General features: G+C 39.0%; 1 protein-coding gene across 3 annotated transcripts in view; it reads right to left on the bottom strand.

The window, feature by feature from the left end:
• Window positions 1-22,723, bottom strand: part of tanc1b (tetratricopeptide repeat, ankyrin repeat and coiled-coil containing 1b) — a 242,488-nt gene that overhangs the window by 40,980 nt on the left and 178,785 nt on the right. For all 3 annotated transcript variants that reach the window (XM_057852771.1, XM_057852772.1, XM_057852773.1), the window contains 5 exons: window positions 21,710-21,818; window positions 21,403-21,525; window positions 11,977-12,213; window positions 10,202-10,387; window positions 4,982-5,060 (listed from right to left, as the gene is read on the bottom strand). In XM_057852771.1, the coding sequence (XP_057708754.1) occupies window positions 4,982-5,060; window positions 10,202-10,387; window positions 11,977-12,213; window positions 21,403-21,525; window positions 21,710-21,818 (734 nt within the window). The remainder of the gene's footprint in view (window positions 1-4,981; window positions 5,061-10,201; window positions 10,388-11,976; window positions 12,214-21,402; window positions 21,526-21,709; window positions 21,819-22,723) is intronic.

Here is a 22,723-nt window from a genome sequence, read left to right as displayed (position 1 = left end):
TCCATTCAGTCATGACAGTTTAGAATTCACCTATGTAGTATATGGACTACGTGTCCCATAATCACTCTGGGCTCACGTAGCCAATGGCATGGGACGTAGCACATCCAGTTTGCCATTTCATGATATCTAGTGTGTGGGCGCATTAAAAAAGTTAGCAAGCACCGCTGAAGTCACGTCTGCTCATTACTACACAACACCAGACTTTCATAAACAGGACGAGTTTCAAGCACAGCGCTCTTAATTTCATTCAGCTGTCAGTTGTCAAAGCGAGGTTGTTCGTAGCAGCCAAGTCGGTAACAATGTTTTGGCGGACTTCGTTGTAAATATCCGGCGTTGTGCCGAAAAATAGTCGGCCCGCGTGAAATGTCACTCCTGACGGGAGCGCCCACACGTCAACAACACCGGTGCGCCGTAGATGGTCCACAGTCACTCCGGAGCACTGACGCGGCCGGCATACTTTGAACAATAGGATATAATGGGAACGATTGGCTCCGGCGCTAGTTTTTGCCAGACCTGGAAGGAAGATGCATTTTGCGCAGTTGGTAACGAACTTTTAACAGCACGTCAGCCGCACGCACGTGCACGCAAGGCGATAAATCGCAGTGGAAAAATTACCGCCTTCATTTTAACTTATCGCGCGATAAATGGAATTATTGCATATTGCGACAGGCTTAGTTGTCAGTAACAATGAAGACAACACGGATGATATTTCCTTCAAAAATATTATTTTAATACAGCTTTCTGACTTAAAGGGTATAACAACACCTGGAGAAATGCTAATATTCCATCATTTATCCATAAACGCATGCCTTTTGGATTCATATCATGCCACTTCGTGTAATTACACACATCGCAACACCAAGAAAATGATAGAAATTTGGATCGATTGTCAAGCTAAAAGGACCCGCCCACGAGATCCCGGAAATCTAGCATATTGTGTGCGTGATGTCACGACTAGGAAACACCCGGCTAAGTGCTTAGTACTGAATGGCGGCGATGATAGCGGACAATTTTGTTTCTAGTTGCAGCGAAGAATCCGACGTAACGAACATTCTTCTAATGGTGACGAGGAGAGTTATGAACCTTTCTTTGGTGTTTTGGGTTATCAATTTGAGCCCAAACGAAAGCCAATGCAGCCTAATGAAAGGATCATTGAGAGGAGCAATCACACTGATGAAACACCGGCAACATCGTGTGGGAAACACCGAATGGTTTGTTCTGCATTTCTTTTTGTGAAGCTGATACACCGTGACTGCAAAATAAAGGAATGCATAGAATAATGATCATTTATTGTGCTATCATAGGTTTTCGCTCTGCCAACAGACACAAATATGAATAGGATTCGAGGATTTGTTCTATATACTTTACGAGCGATAATTTATACATGTGTCCAGTCCTATATCCAATGCGTGATATGTTTTTATTATAAAAGAGTAATCACTCTGGCCATTTCGAGCTTGGCTGCTTCGCTCCTTTGGTTAGCCTGGGGTGGTCTCATCAGAGCCAGTCGTCCTCTTTCTTGATATCTCGGGACATTTAGTTGGCTGCGCGTGTTTGGTGGCTGCTTTCATCATCAATTTCTTAGCAAAACCTTATTTCATTTGTCCATAGTTCGAATAGTTTTCAGGTGTAAAATGTGCACCACACAAAACCGTGCCGGAGGCTGGGTCTGCAAAATTAGCCTTCTTAGCACGGACGTACTTTACTCATTGTCTGCGTAGTCCAGCTCTTTTTCTCGCGTTCGGGAACTCATGGGTACTACATTGCGACAAATGGCTATTTACAGACCACAGAGCATGACAGGTTTGAACCATTTTAGCGATTTTTTGATAAAACACGAACGCAACTTTCTCGTTGATAAACGATTGCACCTGCCTCGACCTTTCCTTTCCTTGTTATGACGTCTCCGCCCCATTCGGCTGTTTCCGGAATACTTTCGGAAATGTTCGTAATTTTCGATCTATTTTCGATAATTGCTCATGAATGCGATTTATTTTTTTGTTAACTTTATTAATATTTGTTATCTTGCCACATAACGGTTCTATTGATATCTCACAGCCCCTTAGTGTTTTAATACCAATTAAAAGTAGTCTACAACTGTACTGTTTTAAGGACATAAAACTAGTTTTTAAATAAAGATTCTGAGTATAAAACAAACAGATTTTCTCAGTACACAAATCAGACAAAAGTCATGTTCATTAAAATAAAAAAATTGCTGATTGACCTTTTTTTCTTTATTTGTGGGCAAAGTGCTTATATAAATTGTGTCAATTACTGTCAATGAATTTATTTTCTTTAAACAAACTAAACAAAATCGAATAGGGAGGAGGCAGACTGTAATGAATCCGTTTTATTTATCCAACTGGCCAATTTTTACAGCACACTCTCTTGTATGACCATTTACAGTTTGAATGGGAGTTTGTGTTGAAAGGAGACTAAGCTGTTAAATGAATGGGTTTATGTGTGTGGTTTCTTTATAAAAAGAAAAGAGAGAACTTTACTATCTAACAGTAACTCAAGTGATAATATGCTTCTGCAAAACACAATACAAACGAACACTTAAGACACCGATGATCATAATCTCGTCTGTGCTAAGTAGTAACGTCTCATGAGCAAAGAACACAAGCAATACAATGGTCTTCATTTAGTCACGTCTGACGGACGCACACTGGATCAAACAAAACAAAAGACAATCTAACTCTCAACACCTTGTAATATTATTGACTCAGCAACAGCAGCGGTGGCAGTAGTTGCAGCAGTGAACTCTCTCTCTCTCGCCCTAATCACTGGCGCGCGCGCAGCCTCTTGTTGCACACAAACAAGGACCCAAACGGGACTGTTCATAGCTGCCAGCTAAAATTTGACTAATCTATTAATAGATTTTAGTTGATTTACACAATTAGTTGTTGCAGCCTTGGTTTGGATTATGTCCAAAAATTAGGGCTGTCAAACGATTAAAATTTTTAATCGAGTTAATCACAGCTTAAAAATTAATTAATCATAATTAATCGCAATTCAAACCATCTCTAAAATATGCCCTATTTTTCTGTAAATTATTTGTGGAATGGAAAGAGAAGACACAAGACTGGCATAAACATTCAACATACTGTACATACAGTAAGTACTGTATTTGTTTATTATAACGATAAATGCACAAGATTGCATTAACATTATTGATATTTTTTCATTTAAAGGGATCCATGGACAGAAAGACTTGTTGTTCTTAAAAGATAAATTTGACTACATGTTATAGTAAATTTATATTAAAACTCCTCTTATGTTTTCGTTTTAATAAAATTTGAAAAAATTTTAATCAAAAAATAAACTAATAGCTCGCCATTGTTGACGTCGGCGAGCGGGACGTCACATGGGCTTCCTGCCATTCTTCCACAGTGTCTTTAACCACGTAAGGTAGTGATTGAAATACACTACAGGGTGTCATGGCGAGTTTTAAATTAATTAGAGATCTAGCCAAGGCAAAGTCTGAGTAAGTTTTATGTGTATTTTGCATAGCTATTTTGATTGGGAATGCCAGTTCTCTTTGCATTGAGCGCTTTTCTTTTGTGAACATTATTTTTTTGAGAGATAGGAATATTATTTTTGTTGTGCTTTCACTAAATGATACTGTAGCTACTTAACTGTTCCGCCCAAATGCATGATAGGAAGTTGGGCAACCATGACTGTCAGTGGTGGCTGAAAATGGTATACAGTATGTTCTGCGTTGTGTTCAATTAAACGGGTTAGGAAAAAGATCGTCTCCAGTGAGAGATAGAAATATTATTTTTGTTGTGCTTTCACTAAATGATACTGTAGCGACTTAACTGTTCCGCCCAAATGCATGATGGAAGGTTGGGCAACCATGACTGTCAGTGGTGGCTGCAAATGGTATACAGTACGTTCTGAGTTGTGTTCAATCAAGCGTGTTAAGAAAAAGATCGTCTCCTTTCATTCTTCCCCACGTCATTCGCTACAATAATTTATTATGTAAGAATTGCCAAAGTTTAAACAAATAAAAGCATTTCTCCCCCTTTTCGCTCTCAATGGGATAAAACGGCGTCATTGTAAACTGTTTGAGGCAACGCATAAACGGGTCATTCCGTGCATGCGTTAATTGCGTTAAATATTTTAACGTGATTAAATACAAAAATTAATTACCGCCCTTTAATGCGATAAATTTGCCAGCACTACCAAAAATGAATGTAAATGTAATTAGAACGAAAAAAAAAGTACACTGAGGAAAGATTATAAAATATATACAGTATCTTGAGTGGTTGTCAATTATAATTTAGTCTATTAGGAGACTTAAAATCCAGCAGCAGCTGCTTTGATTGTGTATTCTGATACTTCAAATTAGGGAGTCATCATTATATGCACATGCTTAACACATTTATTAAGAAAACAGCTGCCCAAAATGAGCGGCAAAAGCAATTACTTCAATGTTTCTGTAATGTTCAACACACTAATTTGTGAAAGCTCTTTATCCAACCCAAGCTGCCTCAAATTCTGGTTGTGATTCCATTCCAACATGTCATGAAATCTGTCAAAATTATGTATATAAGGCAAAAGTAGAGTCTTCTCAGACAACAAATAATTAAGATGTCTAATCTTGCAAGCCGTATGTCATACAAAACCTCCCGAGCCACCTAAATCTTAAGTATCTTTGTGGAACAGATGGAGGAGTGCTTGAAAACGTCCAAAGTGTTGTTGGCCTCCAAATAAATAGCACCGAGAGGAGACAGCGCAGCAGTAATCCAGCGGTGTACTTGAGAACCATTCCTCAGAGGAAATGCCGTGTTTACCAACCTCTAAGTAGAAACCCACATGACCACAACAGCAAATGCTTTTACCAGATAGAACAGGACACGAAAACGCAGTGGGGCCGTAAAAAAAATGCACCCTCTCCAAAGAGAGGACCAGAATGATAAAACACCAGCTGTGATAAAATAAAGCATGTAATGTAAAAAGATGGATGAAAACATACCTGTCTCTCCCCACAGAGTGTCGTGGCTATCAATTTGCACCACGTACTCATTATTCACTGCCAGCAAGCCGCTCACAACCTGCCAGGAAGAAACTTTGATAAATGGCATAGTATTTCAACAAAAGAGATCAAATAACACACTGGGACGATATGCTAATTTGGAGTGAAAATAATGGGCCGTGGGAACAATGGAGTGGCATAAACAAAATCCTGCACTGTGAGGTGCTGCCCCTTTTGGTCTTAAAGTTACATGTCATCTTCTCAGATTGGATGTTTCGCAAGAAAGGATCGCATGGTTTAAAAATAGGGGAATTTGTGAACCGAAAATGATGTTTTGGGATTTGTTGATGTAATGGGCAATCGTATACGTTCATAATAGGCATGTGCCGGGTACCGGTTTCAAGGTTTACAGTCGTTTGAAAACGTCACGGTTTCAAAACTACTAGAATTTTACGTCATACCGTAGTACTGTATTAGCTATTTTTTTATGTCCCAAAAATGCAGCAAGAAATCCGTGGCTTGGAGCGGCAGCGCTCCCCCCTCCGGTTGTTGCTCTGTCCAGTGTTTGTCGGTGGCACTACTTTGTCGCTGTGCTTAGAGTAGACACAATGGCTGAAGGTGGGGAAACTAGGGAGGTCCCGATCCAGGTTTTTGCACTACCGATCCGATACCGATATTGTTTTGCACTTCCGATCCAATACCGATACTGGCCGATACCGATACCGACCTATCTGAGCATGTGTTAAAGTTTAAGTTATTTAGCCTCCTTACTTAGTTGTCAGACTCATGTTGAAAAGGGTTTTAGTACTCTTGATAACAACTAGCCAGCTGAATTAGGTGAGTTTGAATAACACACAACGGTTGGTAACAAGAAACTGACCTGTTTATTCAGTGACAAACAAAACATTATAAATAACAAACAGAAATGGCATAGTCAGTCAGTAAAACGTGCAAATAATATTGTAAACTGTCTTAAAAAAGCAAAACACACCAACAACCTCAGTGGAAAATCCCACAAATCCCCCAAGCTATTAGATGCTTTTAATGTTTCGTGCATTAGTTACAAAAATTGTGTAAAAAGCCTCTCAGGTTTAAACAAACGACTATTTCAGTATCAAGTTAACATTTTAAAACAGTAAATAAAATACTCAAGTGCCCATTCTGTATCAGCAGCTTTAAACTACATTCAGTTCATTTAATTTTGCGAATCAACAGTTAAAGTTGTTAAAATGGCTCCCGTTATTCCATAATTTCCCTTCTGTCTACTTTCGACATGTGAAAGTTTTAAAACTGTTTTGAAGATAGATTCAAGTCAAGATTTTGCCGATTTAGGAGTATTTTAGATAAAAAGTTAATTAGGTTCGCTTGGAAGGTTCAAAACAGCCTACTCGGGAAGTCTTCTGCTTTAAGATGGCGGCTGTTTACTAACGCATCTGGTTTTCAATACTTCAATGTTGCTAACGCAGTCGAGTCTGTCGTGTAGCATCTGGTTCTATATACATATGATATCTATTATCTCCAGTAAAACGACGTTGACGTAGTTTGTTGCGGCTGTCAGCAGTAGTCAGGTATTCTTGTGTTTTTTATCCAGAGGCATGAGTTGAGCTAAAGCCGTGAGTTGAGCATTGGCATTACCCGGGTCTAAGACAAGTTATGTTTACTTTCGGGAAGCAATGCGGTCAGTTTCTCATTGCGTCCCGAAGACCGCGCTGTGTATTAGTTCCGCTTTACTTGACATATTTCAATAATCGGAATTTGGATGTTTGTGAATCGTTCTCGAATCTTCAGCGGCCGTGTTGGATGGTGCGTCTTTACTCACGCGAGATAATGCCTCGTCATCCAGAATGAATTCTTCGGCAATGACTCTTGTTATTCCCTGGGCTTTCGGACTGTCGAGTGCCAGTTTGTCACGCATAGCAAAAGTTTCTGCCAGTGTTAGTTGCGTAGGAACTTTCTTTTTGTCTTTTCTTAACATACTCCTCATATAGTTTGTGGTGGTATTTCGTTAAATGCTTGATTAGGTTGGCTGCATTAAAACTTATTACAGCTTTACCACTACGCTTGACTTTATTGTGGCATATGTTGCTCTCTGCCTCTTCGTCTTTGTCGTCCTTTAAGGTGAAATGATCCCACAAAGCTGACATTTTTACCGATAAAGTCTCTCGGTAAATTGGGAGACAGTAATGTAAATGTAGTGTGTTGAAGGTGTGCCGTAAAATGCGGATCGGATTTTAGGGAAACCGAGGCAAAAACTGGAAAGGATTATATAATTCGGTGCGATGGAAAACCCGGACCGGACTTTAAAAAAAAAAAAAAAAAACTGGATCGGAATTTTCCCCGTGTTCCGATCCGATACGATATGCATTTTTTTGCCCATATCGGCGTCCGATCCGATCCAAATATCGGATTGGGACATCTCTACGGGGAGACTATACCTGAGCTTCCCCCTCCCCTGAAAAAAGTCGCTAGTATGGGAGTACTTCGGCTACCGAAAAGAAACGGACAGCCGCGGCTTGGAGGAGGAAGGACAGCAGGACCTCCAACATGATGTTATTTATTTTTTGTTATTTTATTGATTTATTTTAACATTATATTCATGTTGATGTTCCAATTTGCAAATACGTTTTGAAAAATAAAAAAAAATCATATCTAATGGAATTTTTTTAAAAAAAAATTATTTTTTAACCCACCTCAAAATTCCACATTTTAGAGCTATAATTGCAATACCATGATACCGTGGAACCCTGTTATCTTTGCTTAACTTTATCATACTGTCAAAATCACATACCGGCACATGCCCAGTTGTTAGTTGTATTGAGTTCATTTTGTCTCGTTAAGTTTAGAATATGGGTTACAGTAGGGGCTTAATATTTTCAGATTTTAGGTCAAATGGGGGTAAGGTCAAGGGGTGAGTAGGAATTCTAGTTAAGGTTAGTGTAGCGGTAAGGGTAAGAGGCTAATGGTTTAGGGCTTGGTGAGGTAGGGTTTTTAGTAGGGCTGCAGCTATCGATTATTCTTGTAGTCGACTAGTCGATGAACTAGCAAGTTCGAATAATCAAGTAATCGAATAAGGAACATAAAAAAATTAAAATACCTGAGCTGAGCCTCAAACGGCATAAGAAAATACAACAAAAGAACAATTGGTTAACATCGAAAAAGTCGCTAGCTTAAATGCTATAAAATGCTAACTTCTTTTTTTTTTTTTTTACAATGCTCTTAATAAATGGCTTAAACATGTATTCGCACAAAAAAAACGCTAAATATACCTACAAACTAAATTACAAAACCCTTAAAAAACATTAGCTCAAACAAAAATGTTGCTTATGTTGGTCGCAACAGGGAGCAGCTGGATTCAGCCATTGTAAAATATGTCATATTCACTGTTGCCAGTAGAGGGCAGTGTATCCACATAAATCAATAAAACTAAACGCAAACACTTCCAAAACAAACCATTACAACGCCACTTTAATTAGACAAATACTCGAAGCAGCAAACTTTAATTTTTTTCTAATCGAATTACTCGAGTTGATCGATTAATCGTTGCAGTACTAGTTTTTAGTTAAGGTTAGTGTAAGGGGCTAGTACCAAGATGAGAGATCAAAATTTTCCGCATTAGATTTCACAGCAAAAATACCTATGTATCAGGCAACGAAAATTTCATCACATGGTTTTCTGTTTCAATAGGATGATTAATTAGGGGGAGTCATGATACATGGATCTGGATCCATACGCCGATCAAAGAGGATTGTGTTGCTGCAGACTGTAATAGCGGCAAATATTGTATCGTTGTCTAATGAATTAATATCGTACTATATCGTCATGACAGTGATACTCTCCTAGTTCAAACTCAAGTATTTTCCGCACTATAAGGTGCATCAGAGTATACGCCGCACCTTCAATGAATGGCCCATTTTAAAACTGTTTTCAGATACAGGGCGCAGTAGTGGCTGGGGTTGCGTTGTACATCCACTAGATGGTGCTGCGCTAAAGGGAATGTCTTGCCATGATGAACCAATATTGATTCATATACCGTATTGGCCCGAATATAAGACGGTGTTTTTTGCATTTAAATAAGACTGAAAAAGTGGGAGTTGTCTTATATTCAGTGTCTACCCATTCACGATGCTAGATGGCGCCCGATATCATTGAAGCGAATGCTGAACTTGAGGAGTAATGTTCTGTCATGACAAATCTCAGCTATTCTCAAGTTTAACCAGTGTGCATTATTTTCTTGCAATGTTTGTCCTTATTCAGATTTGTTTCAAGACTACAGTTACAGTTACACCTCGGTTTGATGGTTAATGCAGTTATTGCAATTTTGTTGTTTTATCACAATAGATTGGTTTATTTACATTTAAAAAACCCGAAGCCATTCATTTACGTATGTGATTGCACTTTAGTTGACATATTTAAAAGTTCAGGCATTAAGATTTGAATGAGGCAAAATAACATGCTTTCTCTCTCAAATCTCTTGTTATAATCATTTCTTTCAGATGTACTGTAATTATTTTCTGGTGTTCAAAAAATCTTTTTTCAGACTTGAGTCTTGGAAAAAAAGGGGGTCGTCTTATAATCAGGGCCATCTTATATTTGGGCCAATACGGTATAAGGCGCATTGTCTGCTTTTGAGAAAATAGAAGGCTTTTAGGTGCACCTTATAGTGCGGAAAATACGGTAGTTAAACTAGGGGTGTAACGATACAACCAATCTGGAATGATAAATGGAACTGTTAAGCTCTGATCGAATCGAATTGATCAAAACGTGAAACATCGATGAATGCCGTCATCTTTTATAGATGCCGTTTTGATAAAAAGTTTTTTTAAATTCAGATCTCTGCAATGTTTCGGCAAAAAAAATCTCAAAAAGGTCAAAATCATTGAAAGTTATACTGAAATATAGGTAAGTGAAATGCACTACTAAATATATACGTATTTAATATATTAAACTTATCAGAGGCCCTTGAATCGATTTCAAAATGAATGGCAGCAGACATTTTAATATCGTCAAATTTTGTAACGTGTCCAGGGAAACGCTATTGTATCCCACTGTCATAAAATTGGTGATTTACACCCCTCATAATAGGTTAAAAGTAACGTATGTATAAACCGAGGGCCCCCAACATGCGCTCAAAATGGACTCCTGGGTTTCTGTGCACCAATTTCTATGAGTCACAGGAGTAAGGCAAGAGCTCAAGATTTTTCATTTATATAAAATGCAGACCTGTGTATGTCCCATGCTCGCCGCTCCTATCAAAGCCTGCTGCAGGGCTCGGCTCTTCAAAGCGCAATCCTGCTGTTGCCCCTCGGCGCTCCATTCCATCTCCAGCAGGTACTGGATGATATCTGGATGTCCTCGGAGAGCAGCGTGCACAAGAGCGCACTGGCCGCTTTTATCTATATGGTCGACCTGGCAAATAAATATTTGTTAGCTGTAGTGCTTCGCACGAGTTTCATCTATTTCATAGGCGTTCAAACTTTAGGCCAGGGGGCCGGATTTGGCCCGCCACATCATCAGGCCTTTCATACATTTTCTTTCAATTAAAGAAAAACACTTAAAAATTAGGGGGAAAAAAAAAAGGAATATGTACTGTTTTTTTGTTTTTTAAATAAAAATAACATTTAGTGTTTCCAGCTTTTTCTTCTGTATAAATGTCAATAGATTTAAAAATAAAAATATTTAATTACATTTTCTTAATTAAAAAATTCAAGAGAATTAATGACAATCATTTTAACCGCGAAAAACAAGGTATCACTGTATAGCTAATATAGACTCATAGAGCATATGTTGCCTTCATTATAAAGTAGGGCTGTCAAACGATTAAAAGTTTTAATCGAAGTAATTACAGCTTGAAAATTAATTAATCGTAATTAATCGCAATTCAAACCATCTATAAAATATGCCATATTTTTCTGTAAATTATTATTGGAAGGGAAAGATAAGACACAAGACGGCTATATACATTCAACATACGGTACATAAGTACTGTATTTGTTTATTATAACAATAAATCAATAAGATGGCATTAACATTACTAACACTCTGTTAAAGCGATCCATGGATAGAAAGACTTGTAGTTCTTAAAAGATAAATGTCAGTACAAGTTATAGAAATTTTATATAAAACCCCTCTTAATGTTTTCGTTTTAATAAAATTTGTAAAATTTTCAATACAAAAATAAACTACCAGTAGTAGCCCGCCATTGTTGATGTCAATAATTACACAATGCTCATGGGTGCTGAAGCCCATAAAATCAGTCGCACCCAAGCGCCAGCAGAGGGCGACAAAACTCCCAAAAACACAAGTAACAACTGGACATTGCACTGTGCTGTCATTTTAATCTGTTTGAGCGGGGCATGTGCGTTAATTGCGTCAAATATTTTAACGTGATTAATTACAAAAATTAATTACCGCCCGTTAACGCGATCATTTTGACAGCCCTATTATAAAGCTTTAAATTTTTTGCGGCTTCAGACACATTTCTTTTTTTTTTTTGGCTTCAACAATTCATCATTTTGGGTTGTCGACCCCTGAAAATAACCCGTAGCACAATCACAGTGTTTACTACAGAGTTCAACTTTCTGAATGCATGTTTGTCAATAAAGACGATAATTATTCTATTTTGCTTCTTCAAGAGTGAGCGAGATTGAGCGTCACCTCACGTCTATTTGGAGCATTTGGAAAGTTTTCTGTGCTCATTTATTGAGTGCGATTGCTAAATAAGTCACCACAAGTCCAAAGAAAGTTCCCTTTGATAAAGAAGACGAGAAACATCATAGAATTTCTTATGGGAAATGTTTTCCTTGGATCTGGTTTTAGTCAGATGTTTTCAAAAGGATTTATTGTGAAAAATGCAGTTCACCGATCAGTCAAATAATTTTGGAGCATTACTTGTGAGCACTGTGATATCCTGTACTCAAGATGGTGAACTCGGAATTTCGCGTCCTATTTATAGTGGATAGACTATTAGTTTTCAACCCACATGAACATCTGCTCACCTTGGCCCCCCGCTTGCAGAGCATCATGACTAGACTCAGGTGTCCAGCAGCCGCTGAGTAGCACAGGGGGTTCATCCCGTTTTCTGACACCACCTCCACGCTGGCGCCGAACTCCAGCAGCAAGGAGGCAATTTCCAGATGGCCGAGGTGGCACTGGACGCAGATGACTGGCGCGTTGTTCAGCACTTCGGTGCGGTAATTGACGTTGGCTCCGCCCAGCATGAGCAGACGGCTCACCTGTTGAGTAACACGGACATTCAGTAACACTGTCCTCATTATACAGTGGTATGAAAAAGTATCTGAACCTTCTGGAATTTCTCACATTTCTGCATAAAATTACCATCAAATGTGATCCGATCTCTGTCAAAATTACACACATGAAAAAACAGTTCTTTAACTAAAACCATCCAAACAATTATAGGTTTTCATATTTTAATGAGGATAGTATGCAAACAATGACAGAATGGGGGGAAATAAGCGAACAATCACATTTTAATATTTTGTGCCCCCCCCCCCACCAGCAATAACTTCAACCAGACGCTTCCTGTAGCTGAATATCAGTCTGGCATATCGATCAGGACTAATCTTGGCCCATTCCTCTCTACAAAACTGCTGTAGTTCAGTCATATTCCTGGGATGTCTAGCATGAATTGCTGTCTTTAGGTCATGCCACAGCATCTCAATGGGGTTGAAGTGCAGACTTTGACCTGGCCACTCCAGAATGTGCATTTGTACTTCTGAAACCATTCTGAAGTTGATTTACTTCTGTGTTTTGGATCATTGTCTTGTTGCAGCATCCATCCTCTTTTGAGCTTCAACTGTCTGACAGATGGCCTGATGTTTTCCTGCAAAACATCCTGATAACTTTTGAATTCATTTTTCCATTAATGATTGCAAGTTGTCCAGGCCCTGAGGCAGCGAACAGTCCCAAATCATGATGCTTCCTCCACCATGCTTCACGGTGGGGATGAGGAGTTGATGTTGGTGAGCTGTTCCATTTTTCCTCCACACATGACGCAGTGTGTTACTCCCAAACAATTCAACTTTGGTCCCATCAGGCCAGAAAATATTTTGCCAAAAAAAGTGCCTTTTTACGAACATTAAACAAACAACAATGGTTTTTTTTTTTAGACAGCAGTGACTTCCATCGTGGAGTCCTCCCATGAACATCATTCTTGGCCATTGTTTTAATAATAGTTGATGTGTGCACAGAGATATTAGACTATGCCAGTGATTCCTGTAAGTCTTCAGCAACAATCTAGGGTTCTTTTTAACCTCTCTGAGTATTCTGCATTGAACTCTTGACGTCATCTTTAGTGGACGGCCACTCCTTGGGAGAGAAGCAACAGTGCCAAACTGTCTCCATTCGTTGACAACTTCTCTGACTGTCAATTGATGAACATCCAGAATTTTAGAGATGGTTTTGTATCCTTGTATGCCTTGTATGGCTGAGAAGCAGACTCAGACGTCTGACGTGGATAAAGAAAGAGATAGCTGCGCTCTGGTTTGGCTCATATAAGTTTGTAAGTGGTTTCAGCTAACATATGTTTGTGTATGCATTTTTTTGTTTACAGCTACAGTTTATGGAGTTTCATGTGAGCGATTTGCTATAAGAATTGTAAATATGTTAGCATTTGTAGCATTTAAGCTAGCAGACTTTTGTTAGGCAAATTCGGCTAATGTACCAAAATTACATACAGTATTGATCAGACTAGATGGACGTTTGAACACCAATTGTTTGGTGTCAAGTGTTTAATTGTCAAAATGCATGTCAGTTTGAACATAAGTTTACATACGTGTGTTACAGCTTTACAAACTGTCAAAAGTGAAGGATGAAAAACCTTCAAAAAGCACAATTGCCTTGTTTGCTGTCTGTCAAGCTGAACAACTTCAAACCATTTTGGCTGAAATGTGTAAAAAAAAATTAAAAAATGTTGGGTTTTGGTCCAAAATACTCTTTTCACCTCAATAACATTAAAGAAACCAGAAAAAAAAATAGCTCGGTAGCATACACTTCTCGGTAAATTCTTCTTTTAAACTCTTCTTCTCTTACACTGCCTTCACATGATGTCGTAATTGTGGTAAATGCCACTTGTCGAGTGGGAAATTGCATGTGAACGCCCCCTCATGTCGTATTTTCTACTGGAAAACTGGGATTTTATTATGATACCCGAGTTTGGGCAACCGTTTACTTTTCAAAATGGCGAAGCGCGAACAAGAAATTGTGAATGGTAAGAAACTATAAGTTTTCTAAGACTCTAGCACTTTTTTTTTTTAACACCAGCATCAAAATGTAGTGTGCATAATTATAACGTTCTTATAATTTTTTGCAAACAAAAACATATGTTCGCATTTTGATGAAATCTCTTCTTATTGTAGTTTGTGAATTAACAGGTCTAAAACCGTTTTGCCCAAGCAAAATGGGCTCTTTGCTCCGACAACAAAAGCACATGCACAGGAGGTATTCATAACTACCAATTAGCGAGTGGTAAGGATCATCTTTCCCTGAGCATTTAAAAGGCAGCATTACACATTACAAGTAATTGCAGAGCGTAATAACGCGCATGTCAAAAAGAACAATACAATCGGATTCAGCTGGGCCCATGCAAACGCAGATGTAACGTGAATCTCTTTACTTAAACTTCATGTATACAGATCAGATCCTATTCACTTAATGCGATTGTTTTCAATCGGATTGAGGAAAACTACCCATGTAAACGTCCCCAATGTCTAGTAGCGATGTGCCAATGAATCTATTATTAGATTAATCGAGATTCGACACGTGACGATTCAATTACATTCATAAATGTTCAAAAACTATGATTTTCCCTCATAACTTAATGACAGCCACTACTAGCGGAACGAAATTCAAGACACGTCTGCCGCCCGGACAGAGAGATGCTTCGTTGTTCCTTGCCTTTCAGTTGTCCAGCAGTAGGTTCAAGTCATGTTAATTGGAAAATGTCCCTCGTGTGTTGCTAAGACCCGTGTGCGTCTATAAGAGGTGAGTACACGAACCCTCTTGTACTGTTTAGTCCTTACTGTTGTTGATTTTGAGATGTTACTAGTTAGCGCCGAGCGCTATGCTAATTAGCGAAATCGCTGAATTTCCATGTCCATTTGTGCGTTGCTATACAGTGGGGCAAGTAAGTATTTAGTCAACCACTGATTGTGCAAGTTCTCCCACTTGAAAATATTAGAGAGGCCTGTAATTGTCAACATGGGTAAACCTCAACTATGAGAGACAGAATGTAGAAAAAAAAAAGAAAATCACATTGTTTGATTTTTAAAGAATGTATTTGCAAATCATGGTCAATACCAAAAGTTCATCACAATACTTTGTTATCTACCCTTTGTAGGCAATAACGGAGGCCAAACGTTTTCTGTAACTCTTCACAAGCTTTTCACACACTGTTGCTGGCATTTTGGCCCATTCCTCCATGCAGATCTCCTCTAGAGCAGTGATGTTTTGGGGCTGTCGATGGGCAACACGGACTTTCAACTCCCTCCACAGATTTTCTATGGGGTTGTGATCTGGAGACTGGCTAAGCCACTCCAGGACCTTGAAATGCTTCTTACAAAGCCACTCCTTTGTTGCCCTGGCTGTGTGTTTGGGATCATTGGCATGCTGAAAGACCCAGCCACGTCTCATCTTCAATGCCCTTGCTGATGGAAGGAGATTTTCACTCCAAATCTCTCGATACATGGCCCCATTCATTCTTGCCTTTACATAGATCAGTCATCCTGGTCCCTTTGCAGAAAAACAGCCCCAAAGCATGATGTTTCCACCCCCATGCTTCACAGTGGGTATGGTGTTCTTCGGATGCAATTTAGTATTCTTTCTCCTCCAAACACGAGAACCTGTGTTTCTACCAAAAAGTTCTATTTTGGTTTCATCTGACCATAACACAGTCTCCCAGTCCTCCTCTGGATCATCCAAATGCTCTCTAGCGAACTGCAGACGGGCCTGGACGTGTACTTTCTTCAGCAGGGGGACACGTCTGCAGAGCACGATTTGAGTCCCTGGCGGCGCATTGTGTTACTGATAGTAGCCTTTGTTATTGTGGTCCCAGCTCTCTGTAGGTCATTCACTAGGTCCCCCTGTGTGGTTCTGGGATTTTGGGTCACCGTTCTTGTTATTATTTTGACGCCATGGGGTGAGATCTTGCATGGAGCCCAAGATCGAGGGAGATTATCAGTGGTCTTGTATGTCTTCCATTTTCTAATACTTGCTTCTACAGTTGATTTCTTTACACCAAGCGTTTTACCCATTGCAGATTCAGTCTTTCCAGCCTGGTGCAGGTCTACAATTTTGTCTCTGGTGTCCTTAGACAGCTCTTTGGTCTTGGCCATAGTGGCGTTTGGAGTGTGACTGATTAAGTTGTGGACAGGTGTCTTTAATACCGATAATGAGTTAAAACAGGTGCCATTAATACAGTGGAGCCTCGTTAGACCTCGTTAGAAGAAGTTAGACCACTTTGACAGCCAGAAATCTTGCTTGTTTGTAGGTGACCAAATACTTATTTTCTACTCTAATTTGGAAATAAATTCTTTAAAAATCAAACAATGTGATTTTCAGTTTTTTTTTTCCCACATTCTGTCTCTCATGGTTGAGGTTTACCCATGTTGACAATTACAGGCCTCTCTAATCTTTTCAAGTAGGAGAACTTGCACAATTAGTGGTTGACTAAATACTTATTTGCCCCACTGTAGATGGAGTTTAGTTATGTTGCTGCTGGTGCACAAAGAGGGAGGCTAATAGAGAGACAGGATAAATTTCAAACGAAGTCGTATCGGTATGGTATCATACGTTCAAACGAAGTGGTATCGGTATGGTATCGGCCGATACTGCACAGCCAGGTATCGGTATCGGGGCCAAAAAATGGTATCGGTGCAGCACTAATCGTGATCATCGTCCATCCCGTGATCATCGTTCAATGATCGAATCGTAGCACCCTGAATCGTAATCGATTCGACTCCTGGGGTGCATTAGATGGGACACCCCTAATGTCTAGTGTATATGATTCCCTCTTTATATTATTAAATAAAAATATCAATTTTTTCAGATACAAAGAAAACAGTTCAATTATTTTGCTATTTTCCATTTTACGTTAAAAAGAGGTTTGGGGAAAATGAATGCTTGTTTTTCTATGTGCCTGTGCTTGGCTAGTGGCCATTCTTGAGCGCATGCCACCTCTCGCCCAAAGTCGGCTGCTTCTTTGATAGGCTGCAGCTTACCCGCAAACCTAATGAGGACAAGCGTGCTAAAAAAACATGGAAGACTGGATGAATGTAATGAATAATATATGCAAAAACATTATCCAAACATAAAAAACCGCTTGTTTTTAGAAAGCATTTCATCCAGTATTAAAGTTTACATTATGGTATTTCTACATTCTTGTCTAATCTCTTAGAAATTTTACCTTAGCCTGAACTCAAGCGTTTTCTCAAATTAAAGGGCGGACATACCACTGAAGCCAATATCAAGACAGATTTTTCTCCTCTCGGGGATGAGGAAAATCAATAATACACGTATAGTACAACAAAGGCACAGGGCCAAACGAGTATTCCGAGGACAGACTAAGAAATAGCGTTAATTTGTTGGTTCTGAATAGATTTACTGTGACGGAGGACAGAACAAGGTCAGTCTTGTAAATTTTCCACTGTGAGTGATGTCGCACTCGCGCATAATAACTCGCAAATATATATTGGTGATGACAACAAGTGAAACACTAACACCTGTGACAAGCGGGGAAAAAGACTTATTTAGCCGCAAGCCAGAAAGCATCAATCAGAGATAATGGGGCTTTCTTGAAGAGGCTAATGTCTCCTCTCAATACAAACAAAAGAGGAAGTGCTCAGCATCTGAATTAAATTCACATGTTATTGTTAGAGGTTGGGGAAACTCTTCAGTGTTCCTCATTATCAGTAAACAATGTGTATGAGAGGGTACAGACTGGTCCAAAGGAGAGGAACAAAAATGAATTTGTTTTGTGAACACTTGAGTTGATTGCTTGGCCAGCGTCAACTATCAAAAAACCCTGTGAAAAAACCCTTCAAACACATTTTTTGTTATTCCGCCTGTAGATTCTATCAATGGAGCAGAACATTGAGTCATGCAAGTAGGCTCCATGGGTTAGTTTGCATGTTATGTAAATGAACTTTACAACTCACGTGACTTATTTTATGGTGTATACTAATACAGCAGATGTCATATTCACTGAGGTTTATGAAGTGGCAGAGCATGTTTGACCTTCATGCATCTTTTTTTCCTGTGATGTGACAGGGGCTAATGACTACCGTAATTTTTGCACGATAAGGCGCACCTGACTATAAGCCGCCGCCCACCAAATTTGGCACGAAAATGGCATTTGTTAATTGATAAGCCGTACTAGACTATAAGCCGCAGCTGCCCTTACTGTATTATGGGATATTCATACCAAAAGATATTAACCGGTAACACTTTATTCGGCAGTGGCATCATCCGAACCACCATGAAGCTTTGAACAAATTAGCTGCAAAGCTTCATTACTTCAAGAAGCTTCATTTGGCTGTCACTGCTCCCTTGAGAGAGACAGTCAACCTCTGCTGCCACCTGCTGTCAACATTGTTGTTGTCCAACAGCGCTACACATGTAAATAACAATCAAAATTCATGTTCTGTGCTAATTATTTCTTCAGTTACTGATCCAGTTGTTTCATTAATTGCTAGTTATGGTATATGGTAAAACTTTATTTGACAGTGGCGCCAGTAGACAATCAAAATGATGACATGACACTGCCATGAGCATTAATGAATGCTTATGACGGATGTCTTTTTGGGTTAACTGGCAAATTATCTCACTTTTGAATGGATGTAAAAGTTTCGAGCTGGACGTAAATGGAGTTCGTGACATAATTTGCCGGATGACAGATAATGACATCTGTCATAAGCATTCAGTAATGCCCATGATAGTGTCATTTTACAGTCTTATGACGCCTCTGTCAAATTAAGTGTGACCTATTAACCCAAATAAATCAACAAATAAGCCGCACTGCACTATAAGCCGCTGGATTCAAAATGAAAGAAAAACGTAGCAGCTTATAGTCCGAAAATTACGGTAATGTTTTTACACTTCATTTTAGAGACATCATCGCAAGATTTCATTGTTTATAGACTCATTTACTATTAGCTATATGTGTGGTTAATTTAACTCTTTGGCTACCATCAATGGCGATAGACGCCCCATCCATTTTCACTCGGATTAATGGGTGTTTTTAAGTTGAAGTTTTACTAACTACCAAGACACATACTGAATACTGTACGTATTCCTGAGCAATGAGTTATAGCTAAAACACATTCACAAAATTAATGGGGATAAACGTCCAATCTACTTGAACTGGGAGTACCGGAAGCGGTCAGTTCAAATGGATTGGACGTCTGTCGCCATCAATGACACAATATAAGTTAAAAAGCTAAAATCAGCAAATGAATACATAAATAAATAAAATCAAAATATCATTATCAACTCATGGTAACTGGCACAGGTAAATAAAAAGATCTAACATCTGTTAAATTATTTAGAACTGTCTGATATTGTCAGCTACAAGAATCAAATCTATGAAAATATGTGATTAAATGCGAAACAAGAAATTTTATTTTATTTGTATTCCAAGTTTCGATTCCCAGACTGCCGACCAGACGAAAAAATAGCTGTCCAACAAGTGGCTAATTTAGCTTAGCACAAAAACGTGTTTTTTCGCTTCACATAAATGACAACAAAGTAGCAGAATAAACACATCGAAATGATATCAGACCCTCAGTTAAAACGTGGAAACTTAAAGATTTTGTTTTATCAAGGGTTCCCAACGATGTGTAGTTTAGAGGAGGTGTGTAGCAGAGGTTGCGCTAGACTTTTTCGTTGTCTGTCATTTTGACAGACAGTGTCATAAAAATCCGGTCATAATCTATTTTTACCCGTCACTTACATTTTTAAAATGATAATAATGACATATTCAATAGTATTTAGTTTTCATTCATTTTTAATTAATATTCTGTCGAACAAGCTTAACAAGAGGCAAACAGACAGCGGAGTGCACCAATCAGCGACGGGCAGACGTGCCGTTAGCAAAGCGACGAGGGCAAGACGAGGGACTTGCGTGCGGAAGTAGACATACGAGGAGAACGGAGTTTATTCAACATGGCTAGCGCGAGACAGACTGTTGTCAATGACTCGTGTCGATGTGTTTTAGCTCATTTAAAACTGAATTTACCGCGTATTGGAACATATTCTCGGCTCTCCCGTTCGCCATCCGTGTTGTTGTAGAGACGACTTTCGGCGCGCAAGAGTGACGTTGATCGTGAAGAACACGTCACGCAAATAAACAAATCTGATTTGTCGATTGATTTTGTACCTACTCTAGAGGCTGTGTCCCAGACTTTTCGCTCAGTGTTTGAAAAATACAGGGAGAACAGTCTGGCCGTGCCAGGCAAACACTCAGTTGCCTTGACATTTTTCCGAGTAAGGCCAACGACGTCATGCATCAAGAGAGACAATAGCTAATTAATATGCTCACTCGCCACCCCGTGGTCTGGGGTGTGAATTGCAACCTGTCAAAATGACAGATGGACTTCAGTTTTTTCCGTCACCGTTTTAAAAAACCGGTCAACGACGGAAAATATTCGGTTAACGCGACCCCTGGTGTGTAGTGTCTGTACACCTCAAAGATTCTTTTCCAACTAAAGTAATAAGTTCTTTTTGCCTGATGCTTCAAGTAGGTCACCATTAGGGGAAGCCAAGCGCACACAGAAAAAGACAAAAAACTGTAGATTCCAGAGTTACAATAGTGACATCTTGTGGACGGATGAACAATACATCAGTTTAGAAAGAAATCAAACTTAAAAAGTAGTCAACTCAAGATCAGGGACAGAACACTCCCCGCCTGACAGCTGCTTGATGTCAGTCTTTAACTAACTTGTAGAAATATCACCGAAAACAAACAATGCGAAACAATAAATGCCTGCAGCATAAGACACTGTAAAACATAGGCAAAAGAATATGTGTAAATGTTTTCTCCGTGAGCTTTTGAAAAATAAACATCTTTGTGAAAGTGAACTCCCGTGGAAAGAAACTTCATCATATTCAAGTTCAAAGACTGATATTTATACGCAAGTTAAAAATGGCCCTGTGAGAAAATCAAAGCAAAGGTAATTGAAAGTTCATATAATGTTAAAAAAAAAAAAAAAAAATCGAGAAGTTAAGAAATTATATAAACTATGCAATTTATTTTTTTTTGCCCCTGCCTATTAAAAGAACTGGAATCGAGAATCGTTTGGAACTGGAATCTAAAGGTGGAATCGGAACTCTTCAAATTCAAACGATGCCCAACCCTACCCCCAAATAGTACCTACTGTATACTTCTACATATGAATAGGTTTTTACCTCACCTTCACATTCGGAGTGTAAAGGTTTCTCAAAGAGGCTAAAGCTGCGGAGAGGCCATCGGCACTACAGCTGATCCACAAAGCTTGCAGCACACTGGATGACACACCCGTTTTCTTACTGAGGCCCTGCCACACACAGGATAACAACAACATAAATGCACACAAACACACTAGTATAGACCATAAGTGAAGCTTCACACGAGACTTCTGTTCTTGTCTCTTCTTTTTTGACCGCAGTAAAAAACACAGAACTTCCCGAAAAAGGAATGCACTTCAATATGAATCTAAATTTGACTAGAATCATTCTTACCTTAAAGATGTGAGCCTTAAGAATGTGGTGCCCCAATTCCATGGTCTGTTGCCGATTCAGTTTCCCTTCTTGACGGGACAGCATGAATGCAATGAGAGCGTGACCGGTCCTGCACAACACAATAGAGCAGTGTTTTCGAACTTTTATTGAAAATGCACCCATTTTATACATTTCAAAAATCTCACGACAAACCATAGGCTAAAACTGAAAACTGAAATATTAATGCTCGAAAGAGTATATTCTCTACTTTCACTAGAAAATAATGTTTGTTTCTAGCTTTTCCATTCTCTAGTAAGCAGCAATCAAACATGGGCTCATTTCACCAAAATCACACTGTGGAAAGAAACACTTCAAGCTGACACGCAAATATTTTTGCTTTTGCTTATTGTGTGTAAGAAAAATAATAACAGAAGCCACTGATAAAGGGCTTTCAATGGAGGAATAATAGGTTATTGACACAGATACCAAGTAGTAAACAGTTAGCGATGTGAATTCACCACCTAGCGTGAGATGAGTCAGTGTCTTTCTTCCATGTGTTCGTCATTCACTCCATAATTTTTTTATATTTATTTTTTTTTAAAAACTGCAACACAACCTTTTTACTGCCGAGAGTGACATGTTGTTTGTATTGAAGAACGTATTTGACAAATACAGTGGTACGTCTTTTTACTAGGGCTGTCAAAATGATCGCTTTAACGCGCGGTAATTCATTTTTAAAATTAATCACGTTAAAATATTTGACGCAATTAACGCACATGTCCCGCTCAGACAGTATTCTGCCTTTTGGTAAGTTTTACAGCAAGGCTTTTTGTGCTGTCTAACAGCGAACTCTTGTGGTCGCTTTGCGACATGGTTTATTGTCTTCTTGCCAGTTCAATATGGCTGCACGACGTCTCGGGCTGACGCCTACGTTGTAATGTTGTGCTTATATGATCCTTGGACAAGATGTGTCCGTAAGTATGGTTGTTGTATAGAATGTACATATTATGTTAGTAAGCGAAATGTTATATTTTT

The sequence above is a fragment of the Corythoichthys intestinalis genome, chromosome 12 (genome assembly GCF_030265065.1).
Source record: "Corythoichthys intestinalis isolate RoL2023-P3 chromosome 12, ASM3026506v1, whole genome shotgun sequence".
Lineage (NCBI taxonomy): Eukaryota > Metazoa > Chordata > Actinopteri > Syngnathiformes > Syngnathidae > Corythoichthys > Corythoichthys intestinalis.
This window is presented reverse-complemented; position numbering and strand designations above follow the sequence as displayed.